The following is a 22,661-nucleotide window of genomic DNA, read 5'->3' as shown; positions in this document are numbered from 1 at the left end:
TTGTGTGAGATAGGATGCTGGAATAGATGGACAGCTCATCTGGTCCATCAGAACTCTTCTGTTCTAGCTCATGGAAACATTATTGTAACAACTGCTTCACCACAATATACCATACAGTTCCTTGCCACTATCAAGCCACTTAAAACGGGAAATAAGTACAGAATATCCAAGTAGAATCCCTAGTAATAAATACTATGAATGGGGAATATCCACAGTAATGAGTAGAGCACCCCAAGTGAACTTAGCCATAAATTAATGCTTTGGCTGATTTGACTTACTCATAAATCAACTCTGTGGGTGAGTTAAGCTACCAGTAGATATAATTTATTCAAAAGAGGAAAAGCAACAGAAGCAGGCAATCATTACAAGTGCTGCCTGGAGGCCTTACACATTCCAAACAGGAAGACAAGTGCAAGTAATTTCTCCTATCTCTGCAATTCTCAAAAATGGGGTGGGGCGTCTCTGGGGTCACATGTGACATGGCCCAAGGGGCTGCAGCCTGAAGGAGAGAGAAATCACTGACTCAACTCCCACAAATGCAGACCTAGAGTCTAAGCCATAAATGTCATAAGTTTCATCACATAAGTGTATGTCTGGACTTACCTCAAAACAAAATCATATACTCTGCTTCTAGAATTGATACCAATCACAGTGTTATTACATTCTAACTTCTACACATTGTGTCAGTTGACATTAAGCATCAACATATACCTTTCTGAGATTCATGTAGCTGTACTTTCTCCTGATGATCCCAGCCGAGTGCACACTTGTCCTGTCTGTCTGTCTGTACCCCAAACTTTCCACCAAAACCCCTGGTGTAGTCTGTGTACAAAAAATTCCAAAAGCAGTTATTGAGATCTCATCTTGATCTCTGAAATTTAAGCAGTTAAAGTGGAAGTGTTTCTGGAACCACTTCAAGTCTACAAGAGGAAGAAGAACTGCTAGAAGTCCATAGCCTCTTACAAAATGGAAGTAGACACTTTATGAGAACTCAACAGAAATGTAGGGAAATAGTATACCATGGCTGAAATTTTTAGTATACTTAAAACAGCTGTCAAGGAAGCAAGGTTTTCCATTTATTTATTTTGTCATTTCTTCCTTACTGCTTGCCTCCATATATTCATATATCCTTCAATATTGTGCTGTCGAATCTCAATAATTCTCAATGGCTCAATTCATATAAAGCAGCAGTTTACAAGAATGGTAGCTGCTAAGCCCATGCACAAGGGCTTGTGGGCCTTTATAAATCCCCATACAATTTAGCAAGCCTATTTCTGGACGAGTGTGTTTTTGGAACAGCAAGCTTCATGGAAAGGGGCATTACCCAACAGCTCTCCACCTGACTGTGCTATAAGTAGCTCTCCAGGAGGCCAAGTCCAAATTTTAAATAAGCTATGACCAATGCAGTAGTTGCCACAGGCTTGCCACAGCAGTAACTATCGGGTATGCACCTTTTTACTGGACACAAAAAGTCAATGTCAGTTTAAGGAGGGCATTATGTGCTGTGAAGTAGCTTGACACTTTCAGAGGGTTCCTTTCAACCACAGAGGCTGTTCCTTTGCCACCTATTTAGGATACGCTGGGCACCTTCAAGTGGGAAGGCTTTTTGAAAGCAAGGAAGGTTTTCTAAAACCCATAGTTTAGTAACTTAGTTGTGCTGATAAATCTAAAGATTACTCAGAACTTCACTGAATAAAATAAAAATTAAAAACCTTTCTGTGATTCATGTTTTTCAGTTTTGCCTTGGTACTCAAAGCCAACAGCACTTTTGTCCACTTTGTCCTTGTCAACACCATATTTACCACCAAAACCTTTGGAATAATCTGGGGACAGAAGTAAAAAAAATATTTATGATAGTGCAGGGTAAGACATTTGCCTATTTCTAGCCAAACGAGAGGAGTTAGATCATACAGGCATATTCATCACTATGACGACTGTCATGTAGAAAAGAGCCACCAGAGATCAAAGACACAAACCAAAGTTTACCTCTGTCTAGGAATCACTTGTACCACAGTCTGTTCAACAGAGGCCATTAAACATTTAGTGTCAAGTAATAAACTGAAATGGACAAAGCAAAGCGAGGAAATCAGCCATATTTGATCCACAGCAATGATGACGAAGTTCTAAATGACTATGAAGTATTAAATACAAAGTATATTATTTTTTGAAAAAATATAGGATATGTAACTGGGAAGAAAACTGGAACAAAGGCAACAGTTCTACAATCTGAAGTTGTTTTTTATGATCAGGACGTAGTTTAACTGTTTTTAATTGTTTTAATGATGTGCATTTGAGGGGTTAATTTTAAAGGTTATTAAAATGTGATTTTTATCATATATGTTTTAAATTGTTAGCCACCTCAGGGTAGCCCTTTTAAGGGCAGAAAGGCAGGACATACATTTTGTAAACAAATGAAATGGTCTGGAACAGGATACCTAAATGGCTTCCACCTGTTCCTATATCAGCCTATCCATGACTCTGAAAGGAAGTCTATATCAGCCTATCCATGACTGAAACAAAAGTCTATATCAGCCTACCCATGACTCTGAAAGGAAACCGTGCTCTCTGTTCTCTGCTCTTAGAGATAAAGCTATTGCCTACTAGGACCGTGTCCATCTTAGGTCTCATCTGCAGCATTCCTTCCAGATGTTCATTAGCTTACCACCTATTTCTTAATTTTAAGTTACAGGTAAAGGTTCTTTTATGCTCCTGGGCTTTTGAAGAAAACTGTGGTTGCTCTCCCCCCCCTCCCACACACACACATACAACTGTGCTGTTGTTTAAGGTTCTAGGGGCTTCGTTTGATGATGTGTTATCCTTACTGTGTTTTCACTGTGCCAGCTGAAATTGCTTGCAACCACTCTATTGTGCATGGCTGTAGGAACATTATCTTAATCAGCATAAAAATAAGGAAATAAAATCCACACAAAACCAGGGTTACACCAACAATATGAACTTTTAATGCTTAGAAGACTGCTGAACCCTGTATATTGCTAATCTAATAAAAACAGTCTCTACCTATCCCCAACCACACCGCTTTCAATGCAAATAATCTTTCACTCAGGCAAGTAGAGGGGACCAATTTCCACAATTCCTCTTCCCCCCTGCAACCCCCCCAGACACCCAACAACAAAGGAGGTGTACTGTCACAAGAAAGATTTTTTCCCGTTGCAAAAGCTCCATAGCTTTTGGGGATCCATCCTAATGGCATTCAGGTTTTCTTATAAAACCTACTTGACAGGTTTCTCTAATGTAATATCCAAATTCTCACTGGAAGTTAGCTAAAGCATAAAACAAGCTTTTCAAAGATGTGAAAGAGAAATTAATTGGATTAACCCAAAAACAATTTATAAGACCAAAGGACAAATTATGAATGTGCTAAATTAATACAGTGTATGAAATCAAAAGATGACAATATGATGAAACCAACCTTTCTGTGATTCATGTTTCTCCGTTTTTCCTTGGTAATCAAATCCCACTGCACTCTTGTCAACCCTGTCAGCCTGTACTCCGTATTTACCACCAAATCCACTTGCGTAGTCTGAGAACAGAATAAGATACATGTTTAAATCAGAAATTGCTATAGCACAGCAAAATACCTGAACACATGAAAACACATTATTCTGAATCAAACCATTGGTCCAATGGTCATTGGAAGCTGCATCTCCCCCAGGTCTTTCATACCACCAAATACATAATCCTTTTAACTGGAGATGGCAAGATTGGAACTAGGACCTTCTTCACACCAAGCAAATGCTCTACTCTTCCACTAAAAGCCCCTTAAAACAGGAAGAACACTTTACACACATATGTACTCTACCCATATCGTTGCTAGAAGTGTCGCAGCCCTTCAAAAATATAAATTATAACATTTGTATTGTTACATTGTTTCACTGTAACTTTAAATCCAAGAATTGCCTGCCTCCAAACTCCAGAAAAAAAGAAGAAAAAAATCCTTTATAACACCATGTGTGAACTCAGAAGAGTCTCAAAGTTGCTTATAGTCGCTTTCCCTTCCTCTCCCCCACAACAGACACCCTGTGAGATAGGTGTGGCTGAAAGCTCTGACAGAACTGCTCTGTGAGAACAGATCTATTAGGACAGTGACTAGCCCAAGGTCATTCAGCTGGCTGCATGTGGAAGAGCCGGGAATCAAACCCAGTTTGCCAGATTAGAAGTCGCTGCTCATAACCACACTAAGCTGGCTTCGCCCCTAAGAACAGAGGATCAGATCCACCACTTTAATTATATATTTATATCATGCTTCTTCAAAATAAAAACTCAAGGCAACTGACTAGAAACAGATCAAAGCAATGGAAATAGCCTTACTTGTCTCCTGAAGAACAACTAGGTGTTAATGGAAACAATACCACTTTTGCTATAGGAGACTTAAAGATACTGGACCTAGTAGGTAATAGGTGGGACTTGCAAAGTGTGCACAAAGAAGGGGACAACCTTCTAAGTGGCAGCGAGGAGACCTGAGGAGAGATGATAGCCAAACCCTGAACAAAATTAGGTAGCATCTTTTGAACAAAAAAAATCTCAAGAAGGGGGAAAGGCTTAGCTTCAATAATCATAGAGGTAAACACTCCACCCACAATAGTTGCTAATCAGTGTACTGACGTTACAGACTATTCCATAAGGCTTCATGTTAAAACAAAGCTGGAAGACACTCGGGTAGTCACTTGCTGTGCAAGAACATTTTCACACACATTCCTCAAAATGTTTTACCTTTCTGAGACGCATGTTTCTCAGTTTTCCCCTGGTATTCAAACCCTACAGCAGACTGCAGGAAAAATAGGAGGAGAAAGAATAAGTGCAGAAGGACATTTTTAAACAACAAATAATGATAACTGGCTTTACAGTGTTTACGAGCCACCTGTATTATGAAGCATCATTCCTCCACTAAAAATCTCACTTAATATTATAAAGAAAACGTTTGTCATCTTTCCAAGAACCTGACTGGGGCACTTGACAAAATAAAATAAACACAAATACATGTATGTTGTGCATTACAAATTTAATCAATTCATAATTTAGCGCAATGTATTTCCCACACATCATTTTCAAGTTTTAGAGTTGTCCGGGTACCTACGGTTAATTTGTGGCTCAAGATTGTTTTTAAAAATTACAATCCCAAGTTCCAAGAGATGCTCATTCTAACCATCTACATTAGATCAAAGTATTATTGAATCATCCCCCCCCCGACACCTGTTTCTAAGTTATGTATTTTCAAGAACAAGAATACATACAGCAGAAGACAATTAGCAGAATTTACATCAAGCTGCAGAATGATCAGTTACCACCCCTGCATTAAAAGTCAAAGTCAGCTACTTCTGGCAGTTCTAGAAATGTATGAAGTGCTTACCTGGTCAACCCTATCGACTTGCACACCAAATTTCCCGCCAAAGCCCTTAACCGAGTCCACTTGAGAACAGTGCTTAGAAAGCTTAGACTGATATTCATGACCAACAGCTGACTGAAAACAGACATACACAGATTAAAGAAGGTATCCTTCAGACACACTGCCCTCCAGCTTCTAAAGGTCAGCATGTTTACCATTACCTATCAATGGCAACACTGAGATAACCAAACTGTGTTTGTTCCAAGAAACCATAGGAAACCTTGAACTCACACCCTGCTCCCTTCACATACACCTTGTTGTGACATCCAAGAGGATACATTAAAAGCTTTCACTAGTAATACTTGCCTGTAAACCAGGACTATAAGGTAACATTGAACAGTAGTTTAGAATCCAGGTTTGAAAACAAGAAGCAAACTACAGCTTGGTAAAAAAGTGAATTCTAACACAATCAGAAATGGCAGTTAGTTCTCTACCAGGAAACTTTGGTTTGTTTGAGATATGTGAACATAGCTATTGTCCATGGCAAAAGAAGTGATATATTGTGGGGCACATTCTTGCACATAACCTGGAGATACATGTCAGCAAGAGGAATGGATATACCTGCACTACCACTATGTACAGCTGACAGGGTAAAAATTTAAATTCCATTTAAAATTAGTTTTAAAGGGGAGCTACTATAACTGATGATACATTATTTTGGCAATGAGCATCTTCCAGTTACAAGTGCTCGCAACTAACAACAGTTCCTTCCAAGAATATTATATTGCTATCCTACAGGAAACTGCCAGCCACACCTCCTTCCTGAAAGTCTCTTATCAAGTCTTAACAACTTCCTCCACATTTGGTCCACACATTTTTGTTGCACTCAGACAGAGGAAACAGAATGAGCCTACAATATCCTTTACCATAAAGGAGCTTTGCGACAACTTGCCTTACCATTTCTGGATTTAACTTGTTTAGTCGTAGGAAAAGGGAGAATAGAATACTGTTCCAAACTATAACTGAAGCAGAAGAAAATCTGCTGGACCATTCCACAGATGCTACATGGTACCAGGATTATAAAAATCAATCTTCATTTGTAAAAGTATGATGTTAACATGCTAGAGGAAAGCACAGCTAATCTTATCGGCTTAAAAGACTTCTGTTCTACACACAAGCTGGTTTCTCTAATCTTGTGTTCAGAGTTCACTTGGTGTTAATGCAATGGGGAAATATTTCTATAACTGCATATATTCCGTGCTTTAAAATCTACTTGGCCTCTAAAGTAATAAATATTAAAAACAACATAATCAGCATACCATTAAAGACAGCAACAAAATCTTTACAATTCCAGGAACAGATAATCAATAAATATCAGCTGAGAATTCAGAACAAGAACCAATATGGCACTAAAAAGGCATGTACAATAATATCAACTAATCAACAAAATACCTGCTCTTTTTTTAAAGCTAAATTTTAACCCAATGTTGCAACCTGGGGGGAAAAAGTGGAGCATGGCATCAAAAGCAGAAAGTGGGGGAATACGGAGCAGGGCATCAAAAGCTGACCTTAGATGTGCAAGAGATCCATGCATGCAGGTCATTCTTTTAGGTACACAGTCCCAAAGGGTACTGAGTAACAAGCATTTTGAATTGAGCATGGAAACATCCCTTGCAGTGCTTTTTAAAATTTGAGAAAAATGTTGTACCTTCTTAATACCAGTCTGAAATATGACTTTCCCCACCCTGTGCCGAAGTAGGTACCAGATTCTTTGGCTGCTGCAGAAGCTCCCATCTCCATTAACACATTTTTCCTTCATGAATTTTTAAGGAAAAGAACTGATTTGATTTATGTCACAATGCAAAGCAACTGGTGCTGTGTTGGGCCACAGCAACCTCCTCACAGACAGTGGATGTTACCGGAAAGAATCCCAGAGATGAGTCACCTAGTGCATTTTATAATGCTTTTTTTGCATATGATTAATAGTAATGCTTAAAGCCAGCAATGCTTTTCACCAACAGAAAGCAAATGGATCATTGAGGAAAGGGATCATCACTGATGAAAACAGGAGGTGTCCTAGTAATTTTTTTAACCTATCTGTCTAGCTCAGCCCCAGTGCAGGGATGCTGAAAGAGCATCTGACTACACAGAGTGAAATCTCTATCATAAATTTGCTTACGTAGTAGGGTGTTCTGACTCCTCACTCCTCTTGAGCTTGTATCACCTCAACACAAGTCAAGTGTCCCAGGTTGGTTTCTTATGTAGAATTCACAGAATTGGCCCTTCCATGATAAATTATTAACACACATACAGAAGTGTCTCATGGGAATTAAAAATGGTTCATGCACATAGCTTTTAGAAATATGGAGATCTGTTTTCTGTGACTAAATCTGCATCAGGGCTTCATGCTGGAGGAAGAGGAGGTCAGTGTCAAGGCAACTTTCCCACTCTTAACTACTGCTGCTTTTGGGAAACAACAGTCTTAGTGTTGGAAATCTAATTTTTCAACCCATACAGAACCAAATTCTTGAAATACATAGAGGGACTTTTTCTTAGCTTCTGAGAGTACATACATATGGAAATGCAAGGGATCTCATTTCATGAATACCTGAAAGAGAGCCGTGTACCCCTTAAGCACCCCTTCACAAAGAGTGAAGATCAATGAAACGTTTTAGTCTGGAGCAACAAGAGCTGTTCAGTTCTTAAATGAGCTCTACCAGCCAAAGTCTGGGACACTCCCACTACAACCCATTAAAAAGTCAGAATTCTGAGGGTCCCTCCCATCTCTGTGGCATTCTGTAGCTGCTTCAATGTAAAAGTATCATCACAATCCTGAGCAAAAACACTGTTCTGTGGGAAGTTGGTGTATTTGCAATGACTCCAATGTTAGGAGTGTGTTCAATAGCACTCTGGGAGATAAATTCGGAGCATTCATTAGCTTAGTCTCCAGCTAGAGTCACTGAAATGTAAAAAGGCAGCCTCATGTTAAGAAGGCTCTACACACAGACTGTGGTCAGCTACTAAGTCACCCACTAGAAAGCCATTAGGAAATATTGTACATGCGATGCAAAATTTATCATGTTCACCTTGCAATTATTATATTAAAAATCTATTCTTAGCTCTCCAGCTGAAATCAATGAAGCTCAATGTGCTGAGATTTATTGTATCCATAATGGAGCACATATTGCAATTTTAAAGGAAACTGCAGACTTAACAAAAACTTTATGTTGATAACTTGCAGCAGATGATGTTTGTGCTTAAGGGACAATTACAGAGCAAAATATTCTCTTATGGAGTTTACTGATCCTGGTTTTCAAAAAAATCAAAATGATATCAGTAGTGATATTTATTTCAAGAACGTGTCATATATAAAGTATTTAAAGCATATTTTGTCATGTCTGCAATTTAGGTGTTCTTTCAATTTAGAGAGTGAACTCAAAATGCTAATACTTTTGCCAGCAGGAAAAACAAGTGAATGTCACATGATGCAAATGAAGACTCCTAGCCTATGCTTAGGGGATAAAATGAAAGCAGACTGCTGACTCACCAGACCACATGTCCAGTTGGCCCACTATCTTCCTTAAACAATGGCCATTCAAGAAAACACACAAGATACTTACAGGGAACGCAAATAAGACTAGATCTAAGCAAGCCAGATACTAATCTCAATGCATTTAAAAATGAAGCCTACATAGGCCAGATCAGCCATGCAGACTCTCTTTTTATTATTTATATTCACATTGATGCTGCCCCTCCTGAGCCAGTCAACTTGGGCCGGCATACAATAATTTAGACAATAAAATCATAAAGCTCATAATAAAGTTAAAGCCACTAAAAAGCTAACTTCTCACATACCTTGTCCATTCTGTCTTGTTCCACACCAAACTTCCCACCATAGCCATGGGAAGCTTTTGGTCCCGTCTGAAGTTCTTTTTCCTTAAGGGACTGGTGCTCTTGGAATACATTCTCTCTCAACTGATGAATGCTTTTAAATCAAAAGATTAAATGAACTAAATATACAGTACTGTGTTTTTCCCCTTAAACATTTTAATTATACTGTGAAACATGAGAATTACTAAAAGCCCGCAAGAAATTTATGCAAAATATTTGCATGCCTTTCCTTGCTTGTATAGGCTGATTTACTGAATAAAGAAGAACTAGATTAATAAAACATTAACAGCTCAATCCTTTGAATTGCTGTGGAAAGGCAAGCTATTTCCTCTGAGCATTAATCAGTAACAGACCCCACTAGAGCTATTCACAGCAGTTCCCCTGCCCTCATGCAGAACACCTTGGATTCTTAAGATGCTTGCATAGGTCTCACTGAGATAAGGAAGTCACAGAAGAAAATTAACTAGGTGTGTCCTTTTGCGGGTTGTATACATACTGCTTTTCCAATAAAAAAGCATCCAATGCAAGTTAACAACAGTGAACAATGCTATAATATCCTAGAGATTTTCTTTATCCATGTGAACTATATGCTCACCCTATTATGACTTTTAAGTTTGTTTCATTGGTTTCTAATTTCAAACAGGATATTTTCTACACAGGGTCTGAGCAGACAGTTGTATATATACCAGAGTTTCTATTTACAACATTTATATCCCACATTTCTACCCTTACCAGTTTTCCCTAACTCTAAAACATCTCACCTTATTCATTCCAACAACTCTTTGCAGTTGTATCACATTGGTTCCTAGTCATGTGGAGACCAAATGCCCTAAAATCTCGTTCCTCACTGGACTGAGCCTTTGAGTATTTTTCTAGAACTGATTGGGTATTTTTCTCTAACCTTATATTTTGGACTATTCTTGGCTAAACATTTAATGTAAGTATTTTCACATGCCCTTAGCAGAAAGTAACTGACACAAAATTTTCCTGTGCTTTCAAATATACAATACTGGCTAAAGCACAGTAGAAAAACTGGTTCTTCAGCTGTTGGCAATATCCTTTCAATTTTTAGCTCTAGTGGCAATGACTTTGTAATCCTGAAACTTTACTACAGCACTGGTCTCTAGAAGCTGCCCTGGAAGACAACTGTGAATTACTATTTAAGAAAGTCAAAACCCTGGAAACATTTTGGACCTGCAATATTCTACCAGAGTCTCAACTAGGGGGTGAGCATTTCGCCGAGGCAGCTGAACCGCTCCCGGAAGCCCTGCAGGAGCTTTCTCAGTTCCACAAGGCCTGCAAGATGGAGCTTTTTCGTCAAGCATTTGGTTGAGGCCAGAGCAAGTAAGACCTGGACCCCCCATGGTATAACTATAACTAGTTATACTGTGGCTTGTGCGCCAGAGGCCTGATCCAGACCAATTTGGTTTGGCGCCTATTAAAGTCAATGATGCCATTGACTTTAATGAGAAGACTGGTGTTCCCGCCTTTCCTGGGGCCAGGGCCGGGAGGGGTTCCAGTTACAGCCTCCAAACTTTCAGGGTAGCTCCAGAAGGATCTTCCCTAACCCCCCTCCAAATTTCACAATGATTGGACCATGAGTTCCAAAAGAGGGTGCCCTCATCTCTCCATTCTATCCAATGGAGAGTCCATCCCATTAGATAGGATGGAGAGATGAGGGCACCCTCTTTTGGAACCCCTGGATGTGGACCTCATGGTTCAATTGTTGTGAAATTTGGAAGGGCATCAAGGAAGATCCTCCTGGAGCTACCCTGGAAGTTTGGAGGCTTTTAAGTGGGAAACCCCTCCCCCAGGCCCCAGGAAAGGCAGGAACACATTAAAGTCAATGGCACCATTGACTTTAATGGCCACCGAAGCTGAATCAGACAGGATCAGGCCCCTGGTACACAAGCCTATACAGCACCATACGACTATATTATCTCCCTGCTTATTTCCCCTGAGGTACGGGTTTTAAAGGGGGCTCTAGGAGTCCGGAGTCAGGGAGGGGTGGGGGGGATGGGATTGCTACCATCTGTTGTATGCCTTGTAATTTAAGGGTTGGGGTTTTATACTTTTATTGTGGGGATTTTTTATGGTAACCCGCCATGAGCTGTCTGTCCAGGAGTGGCGGGTAATAAATCACATCATCATTATCAGTGCCAAAAAGAGGGTGGTGGAGAGAGAACTCATCATCCCCCACACCATAGATCACAACAGGATCAGATCCCCACAGCATTTTAAAACTTTATTGAAAAATCTATGGTGGACTTGGGTATGTGACATTGTCAAGTTTGGCATTTACCAACCACTAAAATGCTGCAGACACCACTGGAGTACAGCACATATAAACAGAGCCAGGACTCATTATCATGATTAGGAGAGTTGAAGCAGGTGTAGTAGGTCGAATCCTTCCTCCATAGAGTGAACTTTCCACTGCCCCTTAAACAAAGTCAAGGGGTGCATCTATGTTAACTACAGTTAATATTCACTCAGTTCCTTGTCTATCTAAGAAACTGGTATTCAATATGATTAGAGGCATTTGGTTAAAATATCAGGTTATTCCATGTACACAGCTCTTGTGTATCAAGATCACCATAGATGAACAAAAGTTAAGACAATTAAAGAAGTAGATTACTTGATGTGTTCTTGATGACCGGATCCTTTCACCGTTTTAGCACCCCAACGCTGTTCTTTTTCACTCACATCATTCTGTAAAGGACATTGATAAATGTTATACAAGACCCACAAGTTAAGCACAGAGCAGGGGTAGAACAGAGCTCCTTAAGGTCCTTGTGACTACAAAATGCTGATAAAGCATGACTTATACGTTCATACACCTGTAGCTCACAACCCCCTTTTTCTCAGCTTCCCCTGAATTTAACTAATTCCACATTCACATCACCATCTTAAGGAAAATTCCTCAGCTAAAAATGTCCAGCAAATACCTGAACATATTTTTCTCACTCACAAGGAAAGTCTCTCTCAAGTTTTGACTACTGTTTGTACTGCTCCTACTTGAATGCTTCAAGTCAATACTGTCTCTGTAGCAATGTTAACAGTTAAACACAAAAAATGAGGCATACCACAAAGTCAGGATCTGTCTCCCAGTCATCAGCACCATCATCCTGGCTGACAGAGAGGTTGTGGCCTGCAGTTGCTTTCCACATCTGAAACATCAGAAGTAGGCTCAGATTCACACAAAAATTTGTGACTTACATGTGGATCCAGTGTATTGAACAGCCAAAATTAACCAAGTTCTACAAGAAACATACTGACAAACTAGGGGAAAATACTGACATTCAATTCTGAGCCATTCAGTCCAGTGGCAGTGCTAGCAGTGCCTTCACTGGGGTTAGGGACTGCTAAAAATGGCAGTACATGAGTTTAACCTATCCTAAATTATTGCAAGCGGAAAACTCAGACTAATGTGATTTATTCAAGTTTTTTTCTCCCACAGATTATCTTGCTATTATTCAACAGTTAGAAATAGTTAATGGCATCATTTCAAAGGAAAGGAGGAAGTTCCTTCTGGTCGGAGTCAGCATACACATGTTTGGTTCATTTATTTGAAACACATTGTGAGCCACAAGAGAGAACGGTTCAGAGAGGACTTGCACATTTTGGCCTGTTCGTCTTTGCACAACTACAGAGTTTTTAAAAAAAATATTGCTGTACTTATAACCCATCACTCCCGTACCTGGTGACTTTCTGCTAACAAGCAGAAAACCCAGAAAAAATCCCCATTAAAACTCTATACATGACAAAAACCAGCCCTCCCACTAACTTCCACTCTGAACAACACCCCTCTCTCCCGTGGGGTGACTGCCTGGGGGGTCTGATCTACTCTGCTCAAGGGGGGACCAGATCTAACTGCCCTATCCTCAACCACAGAACTGGCATAAGGGCTCCATTTTACAGGTCTGTGGAACTAAGAGAGCCAGTTTGGTGTAGTGGTTAGGAGTGCGGACTTCTAATTTGGCATGCCAGGTTCGATCCTGCGCTCCCCCACATGCAACCAGCTGGGTGACCTTGGGCTCGCCATGGCACTGATAAAACTGTTCTGACTGGGCAGTGATATCAGCGCTCTCTCAGCCTCACCCACCCCACAGGGTGTCTGTTGTGGGGAGAGGAATGGGAAGGCAACTGTAAGCCGCTTTGAGCCTCCTTCAGGTAGGGAAAAGTGGCATATAAGAACCAACTCTTCTTCTTCTTCTCCTCCATCAAGGCCCACAGCTCTCCTGGGAGCTCATTCCACCAGGTCAGGGCCAGGACCAAAAAGGCCCCTGGCCCGGGTCGAAGCCAGGCAAACTTCCCTCCCTCAAGCCAGGGACCTCCAGCAGATTACTACCTGCTGAATGAAAAGCCCTGTGGGGGCATAATGAGGTAGGATAATCAGGTATATGGGGCCCAGACCACCGATTGCCTTAAAAGTAAGTACTAAAACTTTGAACTTGATCCCAGCAATAGCCGGCAACCAATGCAGCTGCCTCAGCACAGGCTGGATGCAGGCCCTTCAAGATGTTCCTTTGAGGACCCATCGCAGCTGCATTTTACAGCAGCTGTAATTTCCTGGTCAAGGACAAGGGTAGGACCATGTAGTCAGTTGCAGAAATCAGCCTGGAGGTGACCGTTGCATGAATCACTGTGGCCAAGTGGTCTGAAGACAGGTAGAGCACTAGTAGCCTTGCTCAGTGCAGGTGGGAAAATGCTTTTGGGCATTTTTTAGCATCTACCAATGAATGATGGAAAATTAGCAGTAGAAAGGACGCTTCCATATACTGTTCAATGTAGTTTGCATCAAATGGGTTTCAACTAAAACAAAAAGTTGTCATAATATCAATTAAGGCCATGTGAACAATTTGTTGCAAGTTCTTGTTTAGTCACAGGAGAGTGAAAGCCCTTTTCTCCAGTGTCATTTCAATTCCATAAATCTCACACACCCTTCTCTCCAAATCATTGAATAAATGGCCATGACAATGGAAAACTTCAAAATAAACCACCTTGCTAAAGGTTTTTTAGCTTCTTTTCAGACTTGTTCTGAAGAGATATTACATCTTTCCATTCCTGCCATAACTTCCTTGTTTTCCCCAGGGCACAGCTAGCAGCAGAGAAGCTTTATGCTTTCTATGCGGTTTGCTGTTCTGGCTGATTTCTTTCAGGCTAGGCAGGAGAGAAACATTACCCATGCCATATTCATGAGTCATTAACTCTCACAGCAATTTCTGGAAAAAAGAGGGAAAAAGAACTCAGAAACTGAGACCTCCAGCTACTTTTTTCCCTACTGATTCAGCAGTAACTATGGAATTTTACTTTTCAGCCAATGTACACACAAGAGGGATGGATAGTCTATGGAGTGCAGAGTATTTTTCATACAACCAGCACAAGAAATGATGTTGCAAAATCAACTTGCAAGTATGTCATGCTGGACATTCACAGCTCACAGTAATTTCTAAAGGCCTGTGATAAGGAAGGAAAGTAGTTCCCTTCGTACAGAAATACTTCTCTCCATGGGATTCAAGCATAAATTTCATTAACAAGTTAAATTAACCTCTGCCAGTAATCTCTCCTTCAGGGATATTAAGTCTGCTGACCTGTATTGCTCATTGCAAGTCTGCTATAGAACTAACCCTCCTTCATTTGGGTTTGAAAAGTCCCAGAAATGCATGTATTACTTGTAGGGATGCCAGGTTTTCTGTTTTAAAGTCAGCCCGCAGATGTACCTTTAACAGGAGCTTGGCATGCGGAAAATATGCCACTGAAGCTTTGCCTTTGCTATACCAGAAAAGCTTCATTTCCTTAATTTCTAAGCATCAGGCTGCTATTGAAGGCAAGGCAAGAAACAATTATATCCGTACAAGTTCTCCTGTTCATTTTTGTTTGTCTAAGGCCGGGTGATGGCCCGGGGCTAAGATCGGACCCCTCTCCCCGGAGGGGGGAGGCCAGTACTAGACTGACCTGGTTCCCCAGATTGTTCCACCCTATGCCCAATTATCCATCCGTTCCCTTCGACTCATCCAGTGGGCCTGTACGGGAATAGTTTTTTAATCGCCATCATTGTGACTCAGTCATTATTTTAATGGGGTTTTAATGGGGAATTTTAATGGTTAATATATTGTATTTGTATTAAAGCATTGTGAACCGCCGCGAGCCGGTTTCCGAGAGCGGCGGTCATACAAATCAAATCAAATAAATAAATAAATAAATAAATAAATAAATAAATAAATAAATAAATAAATAAATAAATAAAGAGACTGATGAAGCAGTGTTTTAACTAGCAAGGGGATCGATCCTATGACTGGCATGCAAAAGGCAGTCACAATAATAGAGGTTCCCCCCCCCCCACAGTCTTGAGACTTTGGAACTAGCAAAGCCCTTTGGGCAAGGTGCCATGGATCAGGTTCTAAACCAGGGGTAGTCAAACTGCGGCCCTCCAGATGTCCATGGACTACAATTCCCACGAGCCCCTGACAGTGAATGTCAGGGGCTCATGGGAATTGTAGTCCATGGGCATCTGGAGGGCTGCAGTTTGACTACCCCTGTTCTAAACTAAAGAGAGGGAAATTATAGAACTCTGCCAAAACCCTTCTCATGGCAGACCTTCTTGCATCTTCAGAAAGACACTGGGAGAGTGGGTGAACAACAGCACTCTGTTCCTCCTCTTCACAGCAATTCAGTGCATTTTTCCACAGACTTGGAGCTGTAGCTTTTTGGAATTCTCAGGATACTGCTGGGAGAAGAGCTTCCTGGCACATACAGTTCATAGGTTTCAACTTATGTCCTAGATACTACATTAAAAACATAGTTTGGTAGCTCTTCTCTTGTGACCCTGTACATATGCATGAATCACTTTTTGATTACTACTACATCTGCACTGCCATTCTGAGCAATCAATTAGTCCTAATCACAGCTTGCAAACTCATTTTGGATCAGGATCGCAAACTCTGATACAGCACTTATGATCCTAGTGTAGACACAATGCTATTCAAATTTACCTTCTCAGTCAAAAGGAGAATGGCAGTGCAAAAGGACAAGAAAATACGATTCCACAGGGCCTTTCCTTTAATAAAGCATGGCTTGGTAATTAGATAGCATCATGTTAGCACCAGACTAAGATGCAACGAGCATTCATTTCGCGGCTTTAATGTACAGGCTTAGATCTATGATGACTGAGCCTTTCCCACATGACCCTGCCCACAAAATGACAATTAGCAAAGGCCCCTCTCTGGCTGTTCCCATCTTCATCTGGAGCTCTGCATTAGTCTTTTCTAGCTTCCAAATAAAGGCCATTCTATTTCTATCTGCTTTTGGCAAAACCTAGCCTTTAGATTAATGTAGGTTTGATTGTTTATGTTGACAAAGCTATTGATTTTAGTTTAAATAACTGATTAAGCTTGTTTGTGGGAGTTAACAGTGGTTTTATTTTATTACTAGTGTCGAACCCATTTTAAAAATGGGCTTTGAAAGGGGCGGCAGGCAGGAGGGCGTGAGAGGGTGGCCGTAGCTCCCTTTGGCCCACAAAGCAGGCTATGGGGAGTTGAAAGCCCTCCCCCTCGCCATTGGCGACAGGGCTTTGCAGCCCGCAGGGAGGCCGCAAACTCCCCCTCTCCGGCTCCCTCCCAGCAGGAGTGTACCTGCGGGCCACAAAGCCTGTCACTGCCTCTCTCCTTGTGGGCGACAATAGAGGCCACAGCCACAAGGCTTCTAGCAGGCAAGGAGGCAGGGTGGGAGCTGGAGGGGGATGGCCAATCAGGGTGGACCTGGCCGGACAGGACCCTGGACATACACACACACACACACACACACACACACGGGAGCGAAATAGTGTTAAGGGTACTTTGGAAAATTGTGTAAAACAGTAGGCTTTTAAAACACAACACACAAGTATATGCCAATATGGACTCATCTACAGGTAACTGACATTCAGTTTATGGAGCAAATGGAAACTATTACAAGGCGACAGGAAGGGAAGAGAATAGTTGCAGCAATTCTGGATCAACCCATAAGAAATGGGATAAAGAAGTTGATTCAATTTAAGCTGTGGCAATAAATGAATTTTGCTGATCTAAAGGTGCTGAGGGGCTCAATCTTAGTTCTGTATTCAACTTAGTTATACCAGTCATCAGAAGGAAACATACAAATAAACTCTGTACAAGTCTACAACTTATTAGGAACAGCCCTTCCTTATGAAATAGACAAGCTACAAGCAATTTCAACTCTTAGACACATTCTGAAATGATGGAAGAACATAGTGCTGTGGTGATTCCAGTCTGAATAAATCAAACATCTGCACATGACAGTAATCCATGAGTAACACTGTATGTGCTTTTCTGAATCACAAGAAAAGCAACCCCAGGAATTACAATTAATTTCCAACCAGTATCCACTTCCATATTCAGATAATCACTCCTGAGTCGATTGCAAGGTTGGTCCTTTCATTATGACAGACCAGGTCTAGCACACACCATCCTTGCATCTACATTCACACAAGCAACATAAGGTGCAAGGATTCTTAATCTAAGTTCAAAGATTCCTATTTTGGCATTGTCCATGTTTCAAAACATCTTTAAAAGCATGATTGTTACCAGGCACTTCTGTAACTGGCATCCACAGCTCCCCTGGTGAAAATGCAGACAAAGGAGCTACCGACATATGCAAAAAAATCTAAATTATGCAATAATTTATCAAGTTCTAAATCTGTTGCTTCACAGACTTCTTGCTACTAATAAGCATCAACAGAATTCTTAATCAAGATCCTATCATGTCCTCAATGCACATGGCTAAGAAATGGGAAATCCAACTATATCACAAAGACAGGCTCTTGAGGGTCTTTTTAACAGCAAACACAGAAGAGGGTGCAAAACAACAGCCCCAAAACGAAATAAGATATGCACATCCCCTCTTATCTAACAAATGCTTTAGTAACGAAATTGTCCAGTTCCCCCTACTGGGGCTTTGGTGAGCCATCATTTCTCATTCACAGACATCACATGCACACAAGACACTTTCCTCCTCCAGGCTAACCATGCCTCCCTCTCCAACTACTAGGCTACCTAGAGTTGAAGTGTCCATTCAAGCATTTGCGCCAAACGGCTAGCGACCGGGTCGCTTTGCCCAGAAAAGCAGGAAGGTGGGCGGGTGCGTGAGGGGGCAGGCAAAGGGTCAAATCGCCCCTCCGGGGGGGGGGGAGGGAGGGAGGGAGAGAGAGAGAAAGAAAGAAATAGCGACTCCTTCGATCGACCGCCCCGCCACGGGGAGAACAAAGAGCACCCAGGCGAAGGGAAGCCAACCCGGCCCGGGGCTGCAACGCGGCCTTCCGTTCCCTCCACCCCAGTCCTCGGGGGGCGTGCTGGGCCGAGGCGCCCGTTCCCAGCCTCAAGCCCGGAGCGCCTTGCGGGGCGGCCCCACCTGCAGTGACCGAGGGGCGCCGAGGAGGCAGCTGAGGCAGAGAACGGCAGGCTTCCTCCGGCCCCGCTTTTTACCACCCCCCCCCCCCAGCGACGAATCCCGCCCCGCGACCTCCCCGACCCACCTCCGTCCTCCCCCGGCGGCGCTCCGGCAGCCGCGCTCCGGCTACTTACTTCGCTCTCTCCCAGCCCACTTCCTGGCTCTCCAGGCGGCTCCCCTTCCTGATGCGGCGGCTTCTGCTGCAATTTCCGCCTCTCCCAAGATCCCGCTTCCTGTTTTCCCCCCGAGCGCGTCATCAGGTGGGATCGGGCTCAGGCAGGCAGGCGAGCGAGCTGTGGCCGGCGGCTGGCACGGGCGCTTCTGCGCAACAAGCCGCCTCGGGAAAGCCGCGGGCTGGGCGGCCACATGGCCCGATCGCCCGCACCGTCTCGGCGGCCTCTCGGCGCTCCTTTGCATGCCACGGGTGCGTTTGGAGGATCCCGTTCGGCCGGAAATGGCTTCTCGAACGGCACGTGGGTATAGAGTAGCCGGGAGACCCTAGGCTTGCCTGGCAGCCAGGCAAGGGATGCTCCCAGGTTGGTCCCCACCCAAATACTAGCCAGGGTCGGCCCTGCTTCGGCTGGAAAGATGCTCCAGGAGCTGGGCTTTTCTTGCTCAACGGCATCCTATCAGTGTCCTTTTGCAGGTCACGAAATAAAAGCGCACTTCTCTGGTGTATCCATGAAGGGGCTGTTTAGCATTCAGCTCAGTCGGGTTCTGCTGCATTTTGACATTCCTGTTCGCACACATCGGATAGAGGATGAACAGCTGAATTCAGGATTTGCTAGTGCCTGAAAAAAAAGGTTTGCTATCGCTTTTCTGTCTTGAGCACCTCTTTTCCATAATTGCCTGATCAAGGTTATGTGCTGCCAGGCATGCACGGAAGAAACAGTTCAAACGAACGGTGTACACATTGTGAATTCACCTGTCAAAAGTAGAGTGCTGATAGCTAACACTGTAGGCAACTGGAATGTCACTTTGGAAATGAGATTGTAAAGGCTAGAAATGGTGTGCAAATTTTTTTTTATTGTACTTGGCATTCCTGGAGTACAACTGCTTCATTCCCATTATTAGTATGATATTTTATGTTGGTGAGAGAGATTGTTCATAAATACTTTTCAAGACTTAGATTCTGGAAAAGCAAGTATATTTTCTCTAGAACAAGTAGTTGTAGAAAATTGGAAACATGGTATGTGCTAAATCATGGATTTCTTGGGGAAATTGTTAATTTCAATGAAAAGGAAATACATGTGCCACCTTGGAAGGGTCATGTCCAGCTACTCTTTCACAGGGACAATGCATCAACATTGTCTCAGTTTCCTCTACAAAAGGAGACTGAGACAAACTATAATCCCACACCAGTTGTTCTTCTGATGCAACCAGCACCTGACCTTGATCTGTTTCTTGTGCTGAGTACCAGGGACAACTCACTCTCTCACAGGTAGATCCTGAGGCTAGGTGGGAAAAGGAGGTACCACATGAGTTAGGTGAGGAGGATCAGGGAATGTCACTGCAGCAAATTTGGGGTTGTTGCTGCATAATGTGCAAAATGGTTATGAAAAACAGCTATGCATTCATAAATACTAAATATGAAAAACAAAATATAAATGTACTCAGTGGTGTTTGCATGGAGCTACTTTGCAGGTGCATTCTGAAAAGTGCAGTGAGTTTAGAAGTAGCCCACATTTCATAAAGTTTGAGAACTGCTGAGCACTTAACTTGCTCACCAGGCAATGCCCTGACTGAACTGACATAGACAATCTCAGATTTAGTATTGGAAACTCTTGAGTTAATAGTCCTGGTAGATATCAATATCTTTGCTGAGCTCCTCTTGCCTGGCTATGCTCACAGGTTACCATAGCCACCATGGAATTGTCCCAGGTTATGTTGGGTTCTACAAATGAGAAAGGCTTGGAGCAAGTAGAAGTCTGGTTAAGGTGCTAAAATAGAGGCATTTCTACACAGAGATGGAATGTCAGATTCTGTTGATTACTCCGAATGAGCAGACTTCATTGAAGGAAAATGCCCTTATTGAAAGAATGTGAACTGATCATCATGGGGGTTTTGCTAAGACTAAAGTGTCGACCTTTACTCCACCCAACGTTTTTGGCACAAAGGCATTTTCTTGACCAAATGACTGGGACAATGCATGCAAAGTTCCAATGTAGGGATGGCTGGAACAACAGAGACACACTTTCTTCCCTCATCTGACACATGCATTGTCCCCTTCTTCTTACGGAAGTATGTTGATCTGCTAAACTGGTTGGGAAACATTTAGTGTATCATCGGTAGAAGAAGGAGCATGCCTTAGGATCCATTTGAGGTTGTTGGTAAAGGCTACTGTGTAAAGGTGCTTGCTTCTCTATCCAAAACAACTCCATTTTATTAAAAGGTTGCCTACCAAAAGAACTGAAGGAAGTAGCAGTTCAACTGTTCCTATTAAAAATGTTCCCTGACCAGGAAGCTCTGGCGAATGTCCAACTTTTGTTTTTAAGCAACATATCTGAGCAACACCAGCTAAAACTGAATGAGGCTTGGTACTCTTCAATCTGGCTATGGGACAGAGAATCGGTATCCGATCCATGGCAGGGAATGGATAGAGGCAATGCTGTTAACATTGTTGCTAATGTCATTATTGTGGCTGAGGCACTTATGACTCTTTCTTGTAATTTTAAGGTATTATTGTGCATGTTTATTATTTTAACTTGTAAGTCGAACAAGAGGGAGGCTGGGTATAGATCTTTTAATATATGCACAAGTGCCATCAAGTTGCTACAGACTTACAGCAAAGGGCTTTCAAGGCAAGTGAGAAGTAGAGATGGTTTGCCATTGCTTTCCCCTGATGAGACTTCCCTGGCAGTCTACCATCCAGCTACTGACTGTCTTCTGAGATCTGTTGAGATCAAGCTCTGTCATGTAGCCCTCCCTCCCAAAATCAATGTTAATGTTAAAATAGTAACTCTAAGCAAAATTGTGCTGAATATGTGAACACTTGGACCCATTATGCACGGGGGTTTTAGCGCACATTCGGGGTGGAATGGCGGCGACTAAAATCACGGATAACGCACGGAGCCGGCTGCAACCGGCTGCAGCTTCGGTGCATGCCGCCGAAAAAGCCGCGTCAGTGAAACGCGGAAGAAAGCGCAGCTTCCGGGTGAGCGGGGCGCAACCAGAAGCGGCGCCCGGATCGGCGCGTGCATAATCGGTTACTCTGGGTTTTGCCGCCGTCGCGCCCCGCCCCGTGTATAACCGGTATGCGTCGCGTCTTCCCCCTCCGCGTTTTCCATGTGACCCGAAATCGCCGTTTCGGCGGCCGTGCATAATGGGCCATACTGATACAATTAACTTGAGAAATAAAGGCTACATTTCAAAGTATTATCATTATTAAATTGGTTTTTGTTTCTGTTACCATTTAATCCTACTAAAGGCATGCCTTTTGTTCACAAGTTGTTTTATACTGTGATTTGTTGGGACCTGGCAGTATCTACCCTGTCCAAACCACCCATTTTCTAACTGCAATAACTAACTTCCCAAATTTACTTTTCCCATTTTGCATCTGGCACTAACCTATATGGCAGCCTTCTTCTGTAGCGTTAACATGAAATGTGTAGTACTGTAGAAGTACTCAGTGAATTTATTTCAGTTCTGTTGAGTAGACAGTGTTCCTCTATGAGACACCCACATTGGCCTTGTAATCCTTCCACTGTGCTGCATAGGCTAATAAGGCAGTCTTCAAGGGAAAGTAGGAGAACTGAATCAGCACATCTGAGCCCAAACAACAACCTCAGCAGGAATACTTTCCATGAGTCTACTCCTTCCTCACCCACTCCACCCCTCATTTTAATAAACTGCTGCTACTCAAATACAATATTAGTGGCTTATCTCCATAGAAGTAGCCATTTATTAATTTATTATTTATCTTATGGCATGTGTACTGTAGTCAGGAGACCCAAGGATTGTCTGGCAGCCAGGTAAGAGAGAT

At 42.4% G+C, this 22,661-nt stretch overlaps 1 protein-coding gene across 4 annotated transcripts in view; it reads right to left on the bottom strand.

Moving 5' to 3' along the window:
* CTTN (cortactin) overlaps nucleotides 1–19,073 on the bottom strand; it is a 35,535-nt gene extending 16,462 nt beyond the window's left edge. Inside the window, exons 1-9 of one of the 4 annotated variants that reach the window (XM_077322102.1) lie at nucleotides 18,814–19,073; nucleotides 12,319–12,402; nucleotides 11,871–11,944; nucleotides 9,200–9,329; nucleotides 5,369–5,479; nucleotides 4,732–4,786; nucleotides 3,431–3,541; nucleotides 1,713–1,823; nucleotides 712–822 (exon numbers count right to left, since the gene is read on the bottom strand). In XM_077322102.1, coding sequence (XP_077178217.1) covers nucleotides 712–822; nucleotides 1,713–1,823; nucleotides 3,431–3,541; nucleotides 4,732–4,786; nucleotides 5,369–5,479; nucleotides 9,200–9,329; nucleotides 11,871–11,944; nucleotides 12,319–12,402; nucleotides 18,814–18,936 — 910 coding nt within the window. In that variant the 5' untranslated portion in view covers nucleotides 18,937–19,073. Of the gene's footprint in view, nucleotides 1–711; nucleotides 823–1,712; nucleotides 1,824–3,430; nucleotides 3,542–4,731; nucleotides 4,787–5,368; nucleotides 5,480–9,199; nucleotides 9,330–11,870; nucleotides 11,945–12,318; nucleotides 12,403–18,640; nucleotides 18,660–18,764 lie in introns of those variants that run through there. The other 3 variants (XM_077322103.1, XM_077322104.1, XM_077322105.1) reach the window with 3 other exon arrangements.
* Nucleotides 19,074–22,661: the final 3,588 nt, after the last annotated feature.

Source organism: Paroedura picta, chromosome 2 (genome assembly GCF_049243985.1).
Source record: "Paroedura picta isolate Pp20150507F chromosome 2, Ppicta_v3.0, whole genome shotgun sequence".
NCBI lineage: Eukaryota > Metazoa > Chordata > Lepidosauria > Squamata > Gekkonidae > Paroedura > Paroedura picta.
The sequence above is the reverse complement of the archived record's forward strand: the minus strand, read 5'-3'. Positions and strand labels throughout refer to the sequence as shown.